Here is a 23,529-nt window from a genome sequence, read left to right as displayed (position 1 = left end):
AATGTAAACGTATGGGAAAAACAGTTTGGTTTTATTAATCTATGTTCATGGTTTAATACCACGCTAAATAATGCTCCAAATTTTGAGACCGACTTGGGATCGATTTGAGACCGACTTTTAACTTCACTGGGAAGGCTCAGGTGTGAATGCTCCTGTGTCCAGGCCTGATGAGAGGGGAGGGGTGTAAGGGGACAATTATGGGCCCAGAAAAATACGTGATAAATAATAGTTAATTCTCATATCATCACTTAAAAGCAAAGACTTCAAGAAGGGGTCCGTTGACATAGTCTATCAGGCCTGACCCGGTCCTCAACGCCCCTGGCTAATACGGCGCGGTAGGATTTTGTCTCGAGCAGTAATATCGTAATACACTGATACTCCAACACAAACAGTTATACCGATTTCAAAATTTATTCAGTCGATTCCGTAGGTTTACCTGTGTAATAACTACTATCTACATAACAGTTGCTACATAGGTCACAACAAATTCACTACCGAAATAAAATTTCCAATGTGAATTTGTTTTCAATTAATATAAGGCTATGACATTATCACTTGACCCGAATATTACATTAAAATTCACTCTGAATACCAATAGACACCAATGGAAATTATTGATGGGGACTGGAAAAACTTGAAGGGGAGTGTATGGGAAAATATGGGATAGAGTATTCTCATTTGCATAGTATACCTACGGAAAAATTGAGAGGCACGATGAGACTAATTATCCCTGGGCCCGATGCCTCTGAATGCCAAATGCCGGTTACTTTTGTCTCTGTGATTTTCTAAACCATATATTAGTGCCACGAGAATGGGTAGAGAAAGTGGGAGGGTATTATATCATTTGGAGCACAGCATCTTGCAGAGAGGTGGGGAAGACTTTTAACAAACAAACAAATCAATACACAATAGGCAGGTAGAAAAGATATCAAACTAACTCAAAAACTTGAGTATGTGTATAGTAAATTTTAAACTTTTCTCTTGATATCTTATAAATGTTTGGCAGGGTATGGAGGGGAAATTCTGGAAGGAAAGGGCAGGGAAGGGGGTAAAGGGTTGAAATGGCTTTCTGCATTTCCATAGAGCCATGTAAGTAGCTAATAAGTTAAACAAAACAAAGAAAACAAAAACAAATGGAAAACATAGAATAAATTATCACAGGCTTCATGCACAAAAATAGGTTCATATCGTTCTTTGCAAATCTTAAAATGACGAAAGGAAAGTAAACTTTTGTTAAGCTAACTTATCATAAAAATAAATGGAGATCATTACAGAATGCCAAACAATACATTCTTTATTACTGTTGAAACCACAGTGTTCTTTTCCACCCACCCCTTCCATCCAACCACCCTCTCTTGCAACAACATGTGTTGGAACACCAAATTTACTTGTTTCTACCACTGTTTATGACATGCCTAGTAACTTAACATTCATTTTATCCTTTCTGACTGGTCTTCACATACATGGATGGTGTTGCTATGGACAAAATGCAAAGTTTTCTGCTTTTACATATCTTCAAATGAATAAATATATCACAGGACAGGAACCTTTCATACTTATCCAAAAAAACCCATTCCCCCTACCTCAACACCTCCCCCCCCCCCTGAGGTGTTCCTCTCTGAAGCTTTATTTTAGTTTGAGTATACCCACTTTGAAGCAAAACAGTTTATAATCATAATAATAATACAGTCACTGTACAAACGATTGTGTGAGTCATATATGTAACACAATCAATTACAAAACTTTGAAAGAAATTCAAAAAGCTGGATGCCAGTTTTAAGAATCATGATAGCTTTTTCTCTTTGTCACATGTTTTAATACTAAAATTAATACTGCATAAAAATTACAGAAATTTATAATTGTTCCCTGTCTAGTTTGATATGCGGCAGGTACTTTAAAGCCATTTCGTAAATAAGTAGCTTTAATGAATATCAGAAGTTACCATAGTAACATACTGTTCAGGCTAAAACAAACACACTAGACAGTTACAGAATCATCAGTATTTGGCCCCAAATTGCAGCCATGCTAGAAAAATGGCTCAAAAGTATTTGAAAAATAGACATGCTGAAGGTTTCTGACCTTTGACAACTGAGACAATGCTGGAAGTCTCAATGAGAAAGACGATCTACATCGCGGCAGTAAAATGAGTACTTGACAATGAGACTCTCTGGAAGGGGTGCTCGACCCTGTCCAGCAAAACCCCACCCTTCAACTCGACATAATCAGATTATATACGTAAACACATCATTCATATACATTTATATGAAGCATGTTAATTGCACAGAATCTAAAGAGACATTCTTTGCCTGTGGTTCATATCTGCTCAAGAATGTAAAAGTTGTAATTCACACCTTCAACCTCACCCCCCCCCCCAACCCCAAAAGAAAAAAAATGTTTTTTCCAGTGTATAACTCATGCATTTGAGAAAAAATAATAATTCTTGTGCATTATGAGTTTTAAGAGATTAAAGACCTACTTAAATTTCTAATATAATGCAGCATTCATTTCCATACTAGCCTATTCTTTGAACTTATCTATTATTTGATCCACTTCATTGTAACATAGTCAAATTGGATCAACCCTTATTTATGATCCGAGTAATTAAAGCTGAAGCTAAAGTGTTCTTTGAGTTTACAATATGGGACATATAAAATGTGACATCAAATCCATATTACTGATCCATTTATGACCCTATGATCCATTCTATGTACAGAGCCTACCAAGCAGGATCACATTTATACATGATCCTTGTTATTATGACCCTGTGGTATTACATGTCATTAGACAACTACTTCAACACTGAAAGTAAGCAACAAAACTAGAAAACACACCCACAACCTCTCCCCCCCCCCCCACAAACAAACACACAAAGTCCTACAATACTTGTACACAGTCTCTATATGAAAAAAATATATATATAAGATAAAAATTAAACAACTTGTTAAATATATGACAAACAGGCAGATTATATATTACTTGCATAGTATTATCAACTGACATTTTGCAAAATCCTACTTCAGTCCCAGTTCTGACCTTAGGGTCAAATGCATGACCTAAGATCAGTAATACACAAAGGAAGCACACACAACTAATAATCAGTACCAAAGAAAGTGCCAAGTAGGCCTACAATAGAAAATGATATTAAGTTAATTCAAAGACAGGGGATTGAAGAGAGCTAGTAATTATGTGTTTGCTTGACCTAATTCTGATGGAAATGTGTAACATTATAAGATGAGTTTTGAGATCAACATGGACATGATCAGTAGGCAGCTGCTTATTAGATCATTATAACATGAATAAATAACACTAAAGTGTCCTACCAAAATTAAAGCTTATGTTTTTACTGCTTCATTTGCAAATGTGTGAAGTTTTGCCTGACTTTTGTAACAAAATGTAACTTGTAAGGTAAGAACCAAAACATAAGATATTACATGCAATTTTGTGAATGGCTGAGTTCTAGAAATATGCCCTACAAAATAAAAGTAACCAGTAATATGACAAAACCTGTTGGCTTTGTGATTCCTTGCCATGCACGTTCAATTAACTATCTGACTTATGCAGAGCAAGTATGTAATGCAATTTTCAACAAAGATGTACTTTTGAGTTATCAAGTTTGCACAGTTTTCAGTATTTGACCTCTGTTGCCGACCCCAAATGAACATTGAACTTCTTTCTGCCGCCAGCAAGAATCAAAAAGACTTTTCTCAACTGATAGTAGGATAGCAATAACAACATCTCTAATACCACATAATGATCAGTTCGGGATGTACCAAATAATAGCTTATTCATTATCTTTAGAGAAACTGCATTTTTCATTTCTTGCTTTTAAGTAATTGACACCAACATTGCAGGATAAATGTGGTGCAACATCTACCGTTCGATTTATGTTCGTTAAGAGTAAATTGATCAACTGAATAGGAAACTGGTATGACCATGTGAAGATTTCATCCCACACACCTACCAGCCACTGACAAGCTTAGTACAAAGCTAAAGATTTCATCCCACACACCTCCCAGCCACTGACTAGCTTAATACAAAGCTAAAGATTTCATCCCACACACCTCCCAGCCACTGACGAGATTTATACAAAGCTAAAGAATTCCTTCAAACTGTAAAACAGCTTTTTGAGTTAATTTTGATAATTTCTTGCTGTTTCTCAATAAAGTTCATTAGCTTGATTAGAAATATTTTACTTCAAGTGATGAAGTAAAAAACAAACAAGTTTTACCAGTTTCCCAATATGCTCTTGCATGCGATGTTATACTGATGATAAAATAGTTTTCTGGGCATCGAAAGTTTGAGAATCAAATCAAATTCAGGAATCATTTCCTTTTTTTAACTTTAAATTTTGGAAAATCTAGGAGAGTGTCTTCAAACATTGCTCTGTTTGAGTAAAAGTTTGACCAAATCCAAAAGCTTTCCTACCATCTACCCCAACATAGGGGCAAATTTATCTGGTATCACGCAGAAATCTGCTTGGAAGACTGGCCTATAGATTTGATTCTGTGTGAGTGTGGGCAGAAAACAAAATGTTGCAGTCTAAAGTGATGAACAATACTTCAAAATTGTTGAACGAAATGTAAACAAAAGTGATCCCCGACAACAGAGCAGTTAACATAATGAAAATATGAAATAAATACCAGAGTCCAAACAAGGTTTTGATTACAAATAAAACCAGAAAGCCAGTTTGCTTTTTGACTTCCTTGCCATACAATTTGCTCTAGAATTCAAAATAACTATCTGACTAATATAGAGCCATTGAGTTAAATTTGTATAAGAGTTTAGTGAAAACCAGAAAAGATCAAAGATTTCCAACTCTTATTTGTAGCACTCCCTTGTGGACATCAACCATTTCATTCACTGGTAAGGAGTTAACAGTACAGAATTTTTATTCCAAAATGTTTCGATATCCAGAAAGAACAGTCTTCCTATAAGAAATATAGACATATTGATATATGAATAAAAGATTTTCTTTTACCAATTTTGAGCGAGCAAATCAGCTGTGCTACCAACTATCAAGGCATAAAAAAACTCACCAAATACCTGGTATCTTAAGCAGCATACATATCTCAATGTTATTACGTGAAGTTAATTACATACAAAATGGAGTATTCAAACTGGCATCTAAAGGTTCACAAGAATTGAGAACAAACTTTGGAAGGTCAAGAGACTGAAAATCATTATTAAATAAATGTTGAATCAAACTCAGAGAAAGACCTAATGTTCAGCAAGTTATTTGATTTTTTTAAAGATTTTTATTATTTAGATTAATACGACATCCATAATTCATATTGAAGTAGAGCACAATTCAATGTTTGGTTATTCTTTCGGCAAGCAATAAACTTTAATAGAAAATATGTTTGGCAAGAAGCTAGCAATGTTGGTATAGAAAAATAAAACCTGGTTACATCTCATAACTGAAGTAAGTACCCTTGTAATAATGTGAACAATTTATCTGTTAGAAAGGATGGTTAGCAACACTTTTGCATCAACAATATAAACTAATTTACTAAGTGACAATATAAGAAGCACACACAAACATCTAAGCTCTCTATATTCATAACTAAATGGTCCTCCTCAACAGCCAGTTTGCACAATTTTCCAATGCTACTACCATTCTATACTGTCACAACATGCTTAAGAAGCACTCATACTGACAGTACAAACAGTTCTGAACCTCTCTCTAATAGAAACACTGTATTCGTACTGCTCATACCATCAGTACAGTTGCATTGGAAAGAGTAATATGAAGTACAGATCATAAAAAAAACTTCCACGTGGGAGTCCTCGGCACTCACAAGATGAACATTTCAGATAGTTACCAAGTACATAGCCAATAGTAGTTACAATGATTCCTTTTAAAGAAGTACATTTTCTAGTTCATTGATGCACAGTTTCAAGAATGGGACAGTTTATTGCAAATATAAATTGTTTGGAAAAATTAAATTTTTAATGTAAGTACTGTGGTGTTGCATTGCCGTCATGATCAATCACATGATGTGAGGAAATAAAACTAGACAATTCTTTAGCCATCCTCTGATTGCGATACTATGATTGCAGTACCTCTAGTGAATTACTTGTAACAAACTTCAAAGGTCTTTAAACTAGTCAGGCATTCAACCCAGCAATTTGATGTTTACATTGATAGCTATTTCTTGATTCCCACATCCGGGCTTTGCTTCCAAGGCAATAATCGTTAAACAATACCCTAACAGAATGCAGCAATCCATGTCTAAACAAATAGCAAATATACTTAGTCTTTTAATACTTCAACACAGATTTTGTGAAACCAAAACAAAAATACAGAAAAAGAAATAAGAGCAGCAATGCTAGAGAAGCTCAGCTAAGCTTCTATTTGAGAAATTTGTTGTGATTGACAATATTTCTGATTTCTGACTTCAATGGTTTGTAGCCTAATTACTGTATTGTGTATATGAACTGCCCCTTGTTAGTCCCCCAAAAATTTCCTGATCATGTCGTATTCCGGGAAATTTCCTTCAAACTGAAAGTATGTCACAAACTTATTTTATGCAATAGATCGTTGTACTAATTATTAGGGATGAACTATGCAGCAATGTTAAAACAAAGAACCAACAGTATGTGCACTTGGTAGTTTTCAATCATAGAACAAAAACTTAAACAAAGTATTCCTCTCCTAGCACGTTTGAATTTTGCTGTCCCAAAATTGCACCAATACAATAATTGAACAACCTGTAACTTGTTTACAACCGAAGTACCACAGAGAAACATTAAAGAGCAGAAATCGGAATCGGCTCCAACAATGTAGGACACACGTCCTATCCCACACAGAAATGACAAATCTGCCAAGTAGTCCTTTAACAGAGAATGACATTGAACTAGATAGGAAGCCTGGATAACAAGTAAATATTTTCTTGATCAAGTCTCCCACGGGAGGAATTATTTCCCAAAATGATGGGAAAATTAAGATAGAAGACATTTTGCTACTCAAATCAAACTGCAAACTGGTCATGAATACTACAAAGTTGAAAAACAATGTTGCATACCATCTGTGGCCTACATTTCATCATAACTGAAACTCTACAGAAGGCCCTGTTTTGGGCCCTCACATGCCGACCAAAATAGTTTTCCTGAACAACATTGGTTCACCACCATTCAAATCTTAGATCCACAATATTTCATAAATTTAGACAAACTTTCATGGAGAAGCATTTTTACGTTTTCAGAAAATGACCTCTTGTGACCTCAAAATGACTTTCAAAATTACAAAATATAATGGCATGTATTACAATTTAACTCACACAAACCACTGACAAAATTTCAGCCAAATTGAATGAAAAACGAGGAAATGGCAGTTATTCAAATACGGCGACAAAGAGTGACAGAATTTAGGCAAAACAGCACAATTGCTTTATATAGCTCAGCTGAAAGCTTTCAGCTCAGCTAAAAACTCAGAACAGTTAATAGCATATCAAAATAATCTGTCAAAAAACAAAAAAAAAGAGTACAAAAAGCCTCATGTATATCATTTCTGGGTATCCATGCAACTTTAAAAAATTAAATGAAAAAGACAGAAAGAAATTGAGGGGATTCTCAAGATAATGAAAACTATAACTTACTACTACTATAAATTACTACAAAGCATGCATACTATTGATAGAAAGAAAGCAAAAAACGAAGAAAAGGATATTAGTGAATACTTTTGTAAAATGCCACAGTGAAATAATCTATCTACAATATCCTGTAAATGAACTTTGGAAAGAGAACAATCTTGCCAAAGCAATCTGGCCAGAAAGATACCCAATTAGAAAATGGATGACTGTTTTGAAAACTACTTCAGATATGCATATATAAATGAAATACACTTCAATTGCATACTGAATCACATACTCGAGAAACCTCTTTAGTTGGGTGAATATCAGAATTAGGTCAGAGCGAAACAAGATTACAAGAAAATACTGTGATAACAATTTTGCGGGGGATAAAGTACTCTTGATGACACTTAAGGGCAAAGTCACACCATCTGTGGACCAATCAGTTTCTGATTGATTATCACATGTTGGGAACAGCTCATCCATAACATGCACTATATAGTCTTTATTGATCTCCTTGGTAACTGTACTTGATCAAGTCTCATGACAGGGAGATGGATCTCTCAATGAATGTAACATCAAACTAATGACCCATCATTACCCTAGTTTACCAATGCACTTAAAAAGACTAATTACCGTATAGTGTTCACATCCCATTATTTCTATACAGGAATTGCAAGGTTTCATTTTTGTGTTGAGTATATACTGGAGTCAGAATTAAACTCTGGCCTTCAAACAATGAATCAAAATATGTTTTTTCCCCCTTAAAAAGATGAAGTCTGTCACACTATATCACTTTCAGGGAGGGGGGGGGTTTAAAGGATATATATTTAAGTTCTGTATGTTCTTTCCAACATAGAAATGTATTAGGAGTTGTAATAAACTTGCAGACCAATCAACCCCATATCACAGAATATCCCATAAACTTCACTGCTTCCCTCAACATCTATTTAATCTAGTCCATTCTATACAAAGGCAGCAACACAAACTGAAATTCTTGAGTGAATCTCATTTTTATCAGCTCAACATAGTAACTAAACATACATACCATTAAGTTTTTTTCTATGACCGTGTCCCTGGCTCAGCAAGAAGCCATGATAAAATACAATTCTTGGTTAAGTACTGACTAAACAAGAGATTTGCTCATGAAAACAATTTCCAGTGAAATTTCCCCGTTTCATACTTTTCACTGTATTTTGTGAACATGTTTAATTCCAGTAATAGTGAGAGGGTAGATTACTAATCTTGGAAGTGTCCATTCACTTCTGTATTTCTAAACCGGTGTTACTTTAAAAAACAAAAAGAAAGAAAACTGTTTCTTTGGTTGTTGAGGCAGACAAAAGCCTAGTTAGTGAGTGAGAAGACAATAGAATTAGGATTGGATGACAATGTCCTATTGTCTTGTAGGTCTTGCTTATCCAAATCATCTGTCATGATGTTAATATGCAAGGTATTTAGGATGAAAGACACCGCTAGTTGCGCATTGCCAACCTATGATTGTGTGGCTAGATTTCCTTCCATATGTACAGTTTGACTGGATTTGACCATTCAAAGTCATTCCCATACATCAAGGATCAAATTTATCATACCCATCCCCTCAGTGAATTTTTTAATTTCCTGACAGAACCAGTGAAAATATGAATAAAAAGTTGGACTTTGCCACACAAGAACTGGGAAATTATTATAGTTCAAATAATATGTTAAGTTTTTGGCTTTTCTCAGGTTCTCTCCATCTAAATAACTGAAAGCCAAAGTTAACTCTGGTCATGGTAAAATCAACTCAATGCCCAATAGGAAGCCATGGATTGGCTACACTTGTCGCAAAGTTACATTAACTTGTTGCTAAGGCAGTGGAAAACAAATATGCAAATATTATGATACTATTTACTGGAAAATCTTTGGATTATTTTCAACTTATGGAAGATTAAAATCAACTACGTCCATTCTGAGAATTGCTTTTGTAAATTTGCATACATTTTTTTAAATTGAACCAATAAACAAAGGTCTAGTTGGGATATGATAATGCAATCGTGAGGTAAATCACACCAAAGAGCCACAATTCACTACGGTTCGTCAAAATGTACTTGCATGTTTACACCGTCTCTAACTACATAACATTTCTGTACACCACGGACTGGCAAATGTAACGTTTCACAGAACTAAGCAAGGACATTATGCAACTGGTCAAATGTTCCCATGACGAACAATCTTGAAAGATGTTTCTCGTCTCATCCATGGGCTTATAGCTATATTGCAGCATACAGCTACCTAGAAGATATTCAAGTCTTCAGCATTCCTCCAAGAATCTCTTCTTATTCTGTGTAAGCAAATGACGGATTTCTACGACTATCAATCGATGAGCATGTCAACAGATATCACGTCTGGTTCTCCGTCATCGTCAACCTTTCCAAGCTTCCCCCGTAGTGCGATCTCATCCAGAGCCTTCTTTCTCAGATACGCAAAAGAATCCAGCACAGAAACACCTTTCGGACAACACACAATGTGCTCGGCCATGTTCGTAGCAAAGGACGTCTTAAATTCGCATTTCCTGCATTTCAGCAGATGGCCACCAAAGACTTGTGATTTCTTGACTGGATGCAGTATTGGAGCATCCTGAAAGCTAGAATGAAATGAAACCACATGCTGACTGTACGCTGAACTGCACTGGGTGTGGTAGCGACAGTTTTGACAACAATATTCTGTGATCAAATGTTCCTCTAGGTGTGCATAAGTGCCTCCACATTCCAGACATTTCCAGGTTTTGTTCACCTCCTCCTCCTCCTCAATCTCGGTTATTTCAATGACTTCCACAGTTTTGGGAGAGATTCTTTTCGTAACTTCACAAGAAGGTTTGTCAGCAGAATTAGCCTTTCTCTGAGGTTGGCAGACTTCCAGCTTTGGTCTTCCATCACTCTCCTTCGACTCCAACATCTGGTGATCATTGGCCATATGTTCCTTGCAAGCAGAGTTGGACAAGAAAAGTAAAATACAACTTGGACAGGAGACACCTGATTCCCTGGCATAGTGTTTGGTAAAATGTGCAAGGAAGGACCTACTGGAGTAGAGAATCTTTGTACAAAAGTGGCAGAGGAGAGCTTTACTGCCTCTGTGTTTGGAAATGAAATGCTGCCTCAAATCACTGTGGAAAGAAGTCTGGTAAAGGCAAATTTTACAGACATAGGGCATGGTCAACCCTTTATGAACCCGCTTCATATGAAACTTGAAATCTTTCCTCAGTGGAAAGTGAATGTTACAGATCTTGCAGCAGAACTTGCCATCAACAGGGTGGCAATCGACTATGTGTTTCGCCATGCCTGTGGTCTGTGTCTGGAAACATATCTTACAAAGTTGTTTGATTTTAGAAGCCGGACAGGACTTCTCAATGACTGATTCCACATGATCCATGTACGTCACATTGTCTGACATCATATTTTCGCAGTGGTAACACACTATTCGAAACCTAGTGTTGTGTTGGTGTTGAGGCAGTCGGCCTTCCCTAAACCCATAGTACTTGTCCCATTTTGCTGCTTCTGCTTTGTCTTTGGAGGTTGGAGGCTCATTTGCTGCATGCCTAACTCTTTCTTGTTTGCCTCTGTTTGTCTTTCCTGCCACTGTATCATCTCTTTGTTTTCTAGGGACAAGCCTCAATGTGCAATTTTTTAGTCGCACTGAAGTTTGTTGTCCATCTCCCTTTTTCAAACCAGATGTCTTGGCTAGTCTTTCGCCAGCTTTTATCAGATTGGCACTAGCAGTCACTTTGGTTGGCTTTGGGTTACTTTTTCTGGCCTTATCATTTTCCTTCTCTAGATTGGACATATATGTTGCCACTCTGTCAAATAAGTTGACCTCTTCACCAGCTTGAGTCAGATGTTTTCCTTGGTCATCGGTTTGTTGAGATTCACTCTCTGCTGGTTTCGATGCTTCTGGGATGGGTAAAGTTATTGTGACTTCTTCGTTATCGGGTGATATTTCTCTGGTAGTACTACTATCAACATTGGCAGTTTCCTCCAAAGTCTCCTCATAACATTCTATCGTTAAATCGTTCTCTTGGCTGCCAACTTTCTTTGTTCCCTCAACTGAGGAAATGGCATTTGTCACATCAAGAGCTTTTGCATTCTTTTCCTCGTTGCTCCTCTCCCCCTTTTCCAAGTTGCTAACTTCGGCACAGGTTTTTGGTGTTTGGTCGGAGCTCAAAATACTAAAATTTTGGCTTATCTGGTTACTGATGGACACCTGTAGTATCGGTCCCATAACAATGTTGTTTTGCTTGATGAGTGTGATGTTGGAAGGTACCACAATTTGAGAAGACAAAATACCTTGCAAGATCAATGGTTGCTTAGGTGCAATTGTAGGTAAACAGGATTGTTTAACTGGAGTAGTGGAAACTTGTAGAGATGTTGGCACAACAACTGGAGTAGTGGAAACTTGTAGAGATGTTGGCACAACAACTGGAGTAGTGGAAACTTGTAGAGATGTTGGCACAACAGCTAAACTGACAGAAGAGGGTACCACTGATGAAAGGGATGCAATCTGATTACTAGCAACATTTAAATTCTCTGGAGCAGCCTGTACTGTCATACTCGATGAAACATTGTTAACCGATGCTGACTCATTTTGTACAGATGTATTTGTCTGGAGTTCTTTAACAGAAGAATTGGAAAGGTCCTCTGGAGCAGATGGCCCGCGATCATCAGATGATGCCTTCGATGATGTAAGACTGTTTCTCTCTTCTCTAACTTGATTCATTGACCATTCATGTAACACTATTCCTGAGGCAGACTGCTCTCTCAGAGCCTTCCTTACATTTGGTATTTTTAGTAGAGCAGGATAGTTGGATTTCGCCTCAGCATGATCATGATGATGGTGGTGGTAACTTTTCTTCTTCTTTGGTTTGGTTTTGTCTTCATGCTTCTTCCTTTTCCTCTTGCGGGAATGAGATCGGTATTTGCCATCATTGGACACCTCCTTAGCATTTGTGAAAGAATGTCTTGGGGCCAGATGCCCAGATGTCGGCTCATCTATGGGAAAGGCCCTGGCTCTTCCCGTCAACTTTGGAATGGAGAGAATATTCTCTGAACTTGAGTTAGGCAGATCGGGTGTGTAAGTGTTTGCCAGGTCTACATTACATGGCAATGTGGATAAATCCCTTGAGATGGGAGCATTACCATTTCCATTCTCATCATGTGTTCCCCTGATAGACACACTTGGTATCATTAATGCTGGGTTACTTCCAGGGAGCATTTCCTGTCTCTTACTTCCAGAAATATCTTGCTGATCTTCCCTGAAAGAGGTGATGCCTTCAGGGATTGTTCCTCCATCTTGATATGTAGCACTGCAGTTCTCCGTCATCACTGTAACAATCTTTGGCATCATCGGTACTGGATCCTCACTTTGCTCTAACGTTTGAGAAATCCCAAATGAAATGCTCCTCTCGCTTTGACTACGGACTTGAGATATCTGTGGCATGACTGTACGTTTATCCCGATGTGAGAGATCAAGAACCATCTCATCATCTGGAGGAACCATCTCTGTGGAATGGACACGCGTAATTCTTGGCATGACAGGCTCCTGATGCCTGTTTGGATGCACGGCACCACCGCTACTGGCAGGATCCTTTGCACTGGGTACACCTTGAATACTGGCAATCTGAGGCATCACAGACTGTGCATTGTTCTGGGCTAGGTAACTATATATGGATGGTAAGTTTGCTGTCCTTGCTGGAACATTTGGTGAGTGTCTCGGTGCTGTTGCTGCAACTGGAGTGTGACTGATCGGTTCAGACACTGAGATCAAAGGAGGTACATGATTTAGGTTCCTCACAGGCAGTCTAGTCAAGGGAACATGTGAGGGCTGGAAGTGGTTTTCTGGAGGCATGTGATTCATTGGAGATGGTAGTTGACTGGGAGGTGAAGCAGACTGTGAACCAAGCTGAGAACGAGAACGTACTGTCTGTTGTTGATGGTCAAAACTACCTGGAACTGTTGAAGGGTTTGGTCGAGCTTCCATTGTCTTGTTGTTGGTAGAGAGACAATTTACCCAATCAGAATTTCCTGAGGGAGTTTGCTGGTTGAATGATGTCCCCCTTGTGTTACTATTTAATAAATGGCTGTATGATGATGGTTGACGTATCCTTGGTGGGAAGTTTTGTGCAATAGGACGTTGGTTGTAAGGCCAGCGAGATGGTGTGGTCAATTGATCCCTTAAATACGAATTCCTTGGGGGCGGTTGTAGACCTGTACGTATGCCGGCGGAGCTGAGAGGCACTTGTTGCCATGGATGCCTGACTGTTACATTCGGACTTCTTGGGTAGTTATTCTGTCTCAGCATGATTTCTTGATAAGTTCTCTCAAAATGAGAAGCCACACTATCCTGTGGCTTGTACTTTATAGTGTGGCTGCATTGGCTTACATTTATGTTGTTATGTGGTGCAGAGACTGGTGGTGATGCAGACTGTTTGCTACCACTGCTCTGCCTTCTTCTCCTAGAGGCAAGGACCCCACTCGAGAATGAATGAACGTTAGGCTCAGAAATCCCCACAGAACCTGTTCCTGCTGGGTACATGTGGTTGTGTGCTCTTCCAGGTGCTCTATAGTGAGGAAATGGAAATCTCATACCATTTGGCTCAGGAAACCTGGCAGTATTTGGCTCAGGATACCTTGCGGTATTTGGCTCAGGGAACCTTGCAGTATTTGGCTCAGGGAACCTTGCGGTATTTGGCTCAGGAAACCTCACATTGGATTGCACATTTGAGCAGGAACTGCCTGGAAACCTTACAGCTGGTGGGTAAGGTTGGTGGTATGGTCTCACCCCTCTGAAAAGTTGCAAGAATGCAGGGTATCTAGGTGTCCCTTGGTCTGGTACTCTGCCAATATTTTCTGGGGACTGGTGTCCAGTACTGGTTGAGCTTCCTGGGGAATTACTTGAAGATGGGTACAACCTTTTTCCTCCCCTATGTTGCTGATATAAAGGTAGGGCTCTTCCTGTAGATTGGTCTGACATCTGTACCAGTTGAGGTAGGTTAGCATGACCAGATGATTGCATGATGCCTACTGGTGGTGAAAGGAGTGGGTGGTTGTGTTGTGTTGTTGTCATGTCAGACTGATGGGGTGAGCCAAACTTACCAGTTGCCACTGTCTTGACCTGGGCAAGGGTTGGAACTTCGAGCTCAGAAGTCAGAACTGGTGGGGTAGACCGCTTAGACACAGAGGGTATGTTCTTACAGACTTTTTCTAACTCAGCAAGAACCTGTGTACCTGGAGAATCATTGACACTCTTTGAAATAGCGGAGGTGGACGTTAACGGTGAAATAGTCCGTTGAAAGCGATTCCTAGGGGTTGAATTAGTGAGGTGCATTCTTGTCTGTGTGGTATGTATGACCACTGGAGATGCATTTGACACTAAGAGTGATCCTTCATCAATTTCATGCTTGTAGTTGTCCCCATCATTGCTTTTGTTACTACCACTGCTGGAAAGGTCCAACTCTAAAGCGGGGTTGATATGGATGTCTTTTTCTAAAGGTTCAACTGGGGTAGCTTGGACTCCTCTACTTATGTTAATGAGTACATCTGGTTCTGAAACACTTGATGCAGCTGTAATGGAATACAAATAAAGAAATTATCAAGAAGTTGCAATATGCAAGAGAATATCTTCCACTTGTACATCAAAAACACATACACTAACTTGTCACATGCTCTATATTGAAGTAACATCTGCCTGCCATTTACTACTTTGCAAAGGCTAATTGAAGTTAAGCAATATCTACTTTTGACTTTGGCAAGGAATGGAGAAAAAACAGCCAGAAAGAAAACAGCCAAAGAAAAAACAGCACCAGAAAGCCTAATGACTTAGTAATTCCTTGCCATATTTGATGATTTCAACTAGTGCTGAATCCACATGATCAACAAGATTCTTGCACTTATGTAGACCTGTTTATTAGATTTCCATCCTTTTTCTTGATCACAAATGAACTTTGACCTTCAAAATCAATAAATATTCTAATACTAAGGTGGATATACACATATACAGTAGTCTGAAATTTTAGTGCTGTAGTTACTGCTTTACTGTTGGAATTACTGTGCTTGAGTTTTCAAAAGTTGACCTTGAACGACCTTATATCTCAAATAAAATTTCAAACAAATTGCACATTTAGTACAATAAGCACCCTTAATAAAGCAACAGGCCATGAATCAGACAAGCCAAAACTGACTATTTGCCTGTCAATAAAAATCTTAAGTCCGCTTGGAAGACCCTTAAACCCCAACGGAACCCTTAAAACTCACACTCACTGTGTTCTATAAGCAGCCAAGAAATACATTGTTAAGTACACTAAGTGGCTTGTAGTCCCATGTTCACATTTAGGTTAACGTGCATAATCAGAAAACCAAGTCAAACTTACCTTCTTTTTTGTTGTTAAGACCATGTTTCTCGCAAAAGTATTGCTCCATTTCATTCATATACTCTTCCATTTGTGCTTTGTGTTCCATCATTGCTGCTAAGTACTGCTTCTTGACGTCAAGTTGTGACTCATCTAAATCATCTTCACTGCAGCTCATCTGAAGTTCAATGGGACTCGGTGGTTTCAAGGACGTCTATAAAAAGAAGAAAATAGAAGCAAAGAATTGAAATTACAAGCATTGACAGTGATCATGACCCAAGTTACAAATTGGAATAACATTCCTTTGATACCTTACCAACGAATCTGGAGAGAAGAGTAACATGCGGCAGTTTTTGAGCTGTTGAAAATTGGGAAGTTTTGCAAAATGACCAAAATCAATGGAATTCCTTCGTCTTTCAATGATATATTCGAAATGGGTATGCAAACATGAGGGTGAGAAGAACAAAAACAACTGATACCTTTAACAAAAAATTTACTGAAGAATAACTGTTTGAAAATACACTTCCATAATTCCAACAAGGTTCGTTACACTCATGTGGACCATCTGTTTATAAGATTTCCATACTATCCTCTCCATCTCAAATGAATGTTGACCTTCAAAACTAATTACTTATTTTCATCCAACAACAATGTACAGTAAAGTATAGAATGTGATGTTATTGGCCATGCCAGAAAATAATTGATCTGATTTATTTATGCACAGTGGCCAAATTGCTACACAAATTAACCAAATATTGTGAAGTACCTTTGGTTGTACACTGAGCATACCATTTTAAAATATTTTATAAGAAATCAAGTTCACAAACCTGAAACCTGTGACCTCCACAAAAAACAATTGAATACAATTGTACTCAATGTGGTACTTCTACACACCAAAAATGAAATCAGTCTGACCTTCCCTTCTTCAGATACCATGTTCACAAGCTGGGCTTCACAAACGCACGCACACACACATCACACATTCGCCATCATGAATGCAAAGGTTTATGATTATCATCAAAACCAAAAAATCTTTACACAGAATTTGTCATTTCCAGACAACATGTGGTCACAAAAAACCTGATAACCCCTGGTTTTACTCTATTATGGGTCATTATTATGTTCTGTTTGCAAGCAATGCAAATCGCACATTCTAAACTCTTCCAACAATATTCCACTACATCTTTTAGTATTCCCATTGAACATGTTAATGGTTATTGAATACTGAGAGAGTCATCTCCCTACTTTCACAGTTGTAGCTTCTCAGGGCAGATGTTCTTCCATAACCTATGCTTATTATTCCTGTTTTTACTCTCTTTTTTTAGTCTGTTTTTATAATAGCATTCAATTTGTCCTTGGCCTTTCAGTGCGTTCTTCAAACAAAGCAAAACTAAGCTAAAGAAACCCTTTTTTGTTTCTCGTTTTCAAGAAGGATGATGGGAAAACCAAACGGACTATGAAGGTCATTTCTTATCACCAATTACTTTATCGGCTTCTCTGTGTTTAGAATTAACTCAATGAAATTCATCCAGGCTTGAATATCTCATATCTTTCACTTCAAATTCCATCGGTGCTAGAATTGGCAAACAATAGACAATGTTTATACGTTGACAATGTCTTACTATGTGATAAAAATAAATAAATGAATGAATGATGTATTGAATCACCAAATCGTGTTAGGAAGCTAAGCAACTAGAAAGCATAATGTATACTTCATCTTTTAATACACAAATATGTTATGTTTAGTTACTTCTAGGTTTGTTATAATTTGGTCAAATTTATTTACTAAACAAAGGTAACCCCATCTTGTAATGCACAAGCTTTTATTTATTACCTTGCAATACACAAGTGCCTTGTTTAGAAACTACTAGCTGTGTCAACATGTAATCAACATCTATTTAGGTTAGCTCATATTTTAGTACACCAATAATTTATGTTAATAATAATACTAGTTTTCATCAACAAGATGGTGTGCATCTACTGAACACTTATCTTTGAGCATCTTCACTGCAACCCTTAGATTTACTTAAAGGAAACAGCACAAGGTGTGAGGAGTAGTAAACATTTTACCACAGGAGCCATTAATGTCATCCAGTTTACATTAGACCATATTTTTGGTCACTTGCATACACTTTTAAAGGAGTGCTGGACAGGATTATATACACAGCCTTAAGATTACTTTAAATTTAGGCCTGATAGCTTGAGCATCTTCCTGTCTTATTGATCTGATACTGATATAAATGAAATAAATGGCAACTCCAAATTTGTGATGGGTTTTCTTTACATGGGTTGTGTGGGACGGGCTCCTCTACTCAGTATGTGAACTTCAATACTCAGTTCTGAAAGGTGCCATGCCATCATAAGCTGTCAAGTTGCATACAAAACCTGCCATGAGAAACATTTCATACGTTTTACAAGATTTTCTATGTTTTGGGCTATGTTGACATCAAATGAACGTTGACCTCTGCTGATTAACACCAAATATACTAGCCTTCTAGGACTCCATAACAGAGAAATACCCTACCAAGCCTACTTATGGTGTCCTTCATAATTATGAATAAGTCTGGCCACCTCCAAATGTATGTACACATTAATGCCAGTTAGAATTCTACAGGTTAACTGTCCTCAGCAGGTAATTAAACAGAAAAATAAAAAACGAGAAGAGCACTTTGGTGTAGGAAGTGTAAGATATCAGATCGACTGCCACACAACCGAAGCGTTTTTGCCAAGTAATCACAAGAACAAAGGAAACTACAGCTACTGATAAATATTTACATTTTCTTTATTGCTCTGTGGTCCATCTGATATATCAGTCATTTGGCAGTTTTTCGTTGCATGTTGTGGTCGTGTTTTCCTCCTGGAATTACTGCTGACTATCTGAGTACCGCCACTGTCCGAAAAAGTTTTCAGCATAACCGAATTGCTGCTGCTCTTCTCTGGCTTATCTGAAGTCTGTAAGAGACAAGAAAAGGATTGTTTTGTGTCAAAACCCTCAAATGACTACTTTATGTTCAGCTACCACTAGTTTTGTCAGAAATAGTCAAAATTTATGCTTTGCACAAAGATTACCTCATCTTGTGAGTACACCAATATTTTATGTTTATTTAATACTAGTTTTTATCAACAAGATGGTGTGTGCCTCCTGAAGAAAGTCTGCAAACATCTTCACTGTCAGCCTGTCACTTGCCTCAAGAAAATATGACACTGTAATTCAGGAGTTGTAAACATTTTATCACAAGAGTAATTAATGTCACCCAGTCTACATAAGACTATATAGTCAGGAACAATATATACAGGATTAATCCTTACCCAAATCTTGTTTAACTGCCGATAGGTTGCATTATGTGAACAATGTGCTGGGAATGTAGGTCCAGGGAAGGGTATGCATGATAGGGGAGTGCTTTGGTAGGAGCTACTTTTAAAGTCAGTCTGTTGATATTTTAGTATTCGTTGGAAAGGCATGGTAGTATTCATGATGACATGTCCACCAATTTTCTAAGTTCATGGGAAATAAATTTCCAGTTTCTGAGAATAATTTGGAGCATTTTAATTTTAGAAACTGGTTGAGTTCATATTGTTTCACCTGTCTGCACTCAACTTACACCTTGTCAGCAAGAATTAGAATTTAGAATGCTTGGAAGTGGAACTTGTAGCTGAATTGACCTCATAACAATATCTTTAGACATGTTCTCAACAAGATTAATTATGTACAAAAAATTAAACAGAACAAAGTTTTATTCAATAGACATTTTTATAGTTATGTACACATATCAAACTGTCGAAATTGACAAATGTACCCACACTATTCCCACTAATGTAGTAGTTATTCAATAGAAAGCGAATGATATTTATGGCTTTTAATACCTGTCTAGACTATATCTACTCAGGTAACACAAAGGTCATCATTGTACACCTTAACAGGTGTTCACAAGATGTAAGAAATAATTTATAGAAGGTTAAGTCAAGTTAGCACAAACTAGAAAATAGTCTACGGTGTCACAAAGGTTACATATTTTTTAAAGTTATGTGAGCATTTTAGATCGGTAACTTGCTTTAAATTTGGTCAAAGCAAACTAACCAATATAACCAATCATCACTCACTTTAAATTTGACCTTGCACACTATTATTCACAATTTGAAGGGGAGGGAGGGGGAAGGGGGAGCTAAGCACTGTCATACAAACCCAGGATATCCTCTAGACTCAAATTGACACAAATCTTTTCAAATTATTTATCTACTTGTATTTGTATAAAAGTAACTCCAACCCAGTCATCACTATGGAGACCATGCTTATGAAAAGAACTAGCAGTTGTATCTTGTGTTTCAATTGCAATTGGTTTTGCTTACTGATGGAGGAGGGGGGAGCAAGTCAGAAAGAATCAAAATATTGAGAACAAAACTTTTTAAAGACCTGATGTGCTGTAGGAGGGAGGGTTGGGGGGGGTGCTGCAAAGATGTTCAGCTGTTCTAGATATGCTGTGTGAAATCTGTTACAAATCAGGTTGTTTGAGGATCTTCTATTAACTTGCTGATGTTCTTTAGGGCCTTGTTCACTCCCTATGAATACATACAACACAGACTTGCAACAAATCGCTAATTTATGCACACTCGATATCAATTAAGTCTACCGTACATACTTTTGCACTCAAAAATTGGTTGCAACATTTTGAACCTATTAAATAATTGGTTGTTCAATGTTACTGTGAATATCCAACACAAGCAGTTTGTCAAGAGTAGGTTCACAATTCCTACCATGGGGTTTTGCACAATAATGTTCTGTGCAAAACCCCATGGTAGGAATTGTGAACCTACTCTTGACAAGGTGCTTATGTTGGATAATGGGTATTGGAAGAACCAATGACAGTGGTTTTATCACCTGAAGGTAAACCATACTGTGTGTAAATAGACCCTCACTCCCTTCTACAAGGGAACGCTGGTGCTCTGTAAAATTGCGCCACATAGTAAAACATGATAAGTAGTATTTAAACATTGTCCAGGCCTATGCAAACATTTGGCATCACTGGACCTAACCTGAAACACCAACATCCATATACACAGTTGGAGCAGTCTAGTTGATTAGTCAGTGTTTAAATTAAGTACCTGAAAGCGATTTCTTATGCTGACCAAAACTAAGAATCCTGCTTTATGTTTGGTCTCCACACATGAGCTTGAGATCTCTATTGACTTTACAATTCAATCACATACTTACACTATTAACCGACTTGAGTTAATTAGACAACACTTCCAAATAGGTACATGACAGAGGTATGCAACAGGACTCCTGCTTCCAAGAATCTGGCCCACAAAAGATTTCAATCCGACCAACAAAAAGATCAAAGTGACAATGTTGCCAGTGGGTTTACTTGGCAAGTAATCAGTTAGAAAGATTACAACCAGCTTTGAGTAAGACAAATTCTGAATGGGATACAGTCTAGTACATCCAGTCTAATATTTATCAACTCTATATCCATTTACTGATCCATTCCGATCATATATCTGTTCATGTATCCATATCCAGTTCATTTATCCAGTCATTACTTACCCTGCTACTAACCACAGAGCTCTTAAACATGTCATCATTCTTTACCTGATTTGCATGCGAGGAGTGTGTACTGGAAGACAGGCCATCATTCTTGTCCTGATTTGAGTGCCAAGAGAGAGTACTACAAGATGTGCCATCAACTGTCTCCTTTCCTCCATGGGGTGTGCTGGGTGATGGGTCATCATTCAGGACTTGGTTCTCATGCAAAGACTGTGTGCTCAAAGACAGGTCATCACTTGTGGCCTGAACTCCACGCAAAGACTGTGTGCTTGAAGAGGGGTCATCACTTGTGGCCTGAACTCCATGCAAAGACTGTGTGCTTGAAGACACATCACCATTCAGGACTTGGTCTTCATGCAAAGACTGTGTGCTGGAAGACGTGCCATCACATGTGACCTGATTTGCATGTGACGACTCACGTCTCTGATCGCTATTCACATGAGAGGATGAAGTCCATTCCATTGACTCTAACCGAAATACCTTATTGAAGAGAAAAAGTGAAATGATATTAATAAAGATCCTGATTATGATGTAGAATAACTGATGTAGGAGTAATGCTGACCAAAAAAATGGGAGGAAACTAGGGTCAGTAGGGGTGGGGTGGAGGTTTTCAGATCCTAACTGCTCTTGGCCTCAAATGATCTGTGACCTCCACAGCAAACAATAGGGTTATTGTATTCACTGTGGATGTGTATATGATGTAGACCGAAGTTTGTTCCCAAAATTTTTCAAAATGACTTTGTGGATCTAACCTTTACAGAGCAACAGGCTCATCATGTCACCAATGACTTCATCATGACAACACTTAATTTTAAGGTGTGTTCATTTCAACCCAATAAGCAATATATCACCAGAAACCTGCTGTCGTTTTACCATAAATGAGTTGATGTTTGTCAGTTAAAGGTGTACTCTAACACCATTCAAGCGCACCCATGCCATGATAGTAACAATTTGTAATTATTGACATTGTGCTATATATCATCTTATATATATCCCAGTGGCTTAACCTTTAGATATACTGTATTTTGTACCACATGTACACACTGCACACACACTTAGCAAGTGCTATAACCATATGAGGAAACTACATTTACTGTAAAGTTAACTGTGTCTGCATCTTCATAAGATCAAACTCCACACATGCTGTACATCTGAGAAACCAGTAAATCACACTGTTCACACACATCTTATTCACTATCCTTTAGGCATCCATCTTCATAAGATCAAACTCCACACATGCTGTACATTTAAGAAACCAGTAAATCACACACATCTCATTCACTATCCCTTTAGGCATCTACATTCAACCTAACGCTACAGTGAAGTATCCTCTTACATTCATCAATTAATTTAACTAAACCTCGCCCTGCACTATACAAACACCACCATTAAAGATTACCCTGTCAAGCAGTCAACTGGAAAACTCCTACCTGCAACACACTAAGCCACTAATCTACCCATATGAAGTACACACTACAGTTCACTCGTTTCTGCTTCCCACTTAACTATTCCAAAAAATCCCATTGTGTGTGATGCATCCAGTATACCTTTAAATCTAACAAACATACTTTCACCATGGCAACTAGAAATCATACCTTTAGGCACCCACAATAACCCAAAGCCACATCATGCTAATGCAATGACTAAAACCCTAATGACTAAAACCATCACACAATCCATGCCCTGTGCCAACTTACACCACTAAAGACATCCCAGGAGAAACACCCTAGCTCATACACCATCCACTATAAACATCCATACCTGCAAGCACCTGGGTTATAACCTCCCATACTGATCATACTGATGTACCTTCTCACCCATGCCATGTCCTCCTCAACAGCCATTGATGACACAAAAGTAACCTTTATGCTTTTAACAGTTGTGATCAGTCATACAGATAAACTGCCAGTCCCTTGGCAGATCAGTTAAGGCTACTGTAAGACAGATGATGATGAGGTCAATATTGCTTGACCTCTCCTGCCAATGATGGTGCATGACTGCTTATCATTTCCAATGTTACTACAGAAGAACCTTATAGGTGC

At 37.9% G+C, this 23,529-nt stretch overlaps 1 protein-coding gene across 4 annotated transcripts in view; it reads right to left on the bottom strand.

The window, feature by feature from the left end:
* Positions 1–1,034: 1,034 nt before the first annotated feature.
* The window catches only part of LOC139966794 (uncharacterized), a 37,380-nt gene continuing 14,885 nt past the window's right edge, over positions 1,035–23,529 (bottom strand). For all 4 annotated transcript variants that reach the window (XM_071970153.1, XM_071970152.1, XM_071970154.1 and 1 more), the window contains exons 4-7: positions 21,533–21,967; positions 18,721–18,897; positions 15,967–16,159; positions 1,035–15,160 (exon numbers count right to left, since the gene is read on the bottom strand). In XM_071970153.1, the coding sequence (XP_071826254.1) occupies positions 9,921–15,160; positions 15,967–16,159; positions 18,721–18,897; positions 21,533–21,967 (6,045 nt within the window). In that variant the 3' untranslated portion in view covers positions 1,035–9,920. The remainder of the gene's footprint in view (positions 15,161–15,966; positions 16,160–18,720; positions 18,898–21,532; positions 21,968–23,529) is intronic.

The sequence above is a fragment of the Apostichopus japonicus genome, chromosome 4, assembly GCF_037975245.1.
Source record: "Apostichopus japonicus isolate 1M-3 chromosome 4, ASM3797524v1, whole genome shotgun sequence".
Lineage (NCBI taxonomy): Eukaryota > Metazoa > Echinodermata > Holothuroidea > Aspidochirotida > Stichopodidae > Apostichopus > Apostichopus japonicus.
This window is presented reverse-complemented; position numbering and strand designations above follow the sequence as displayed.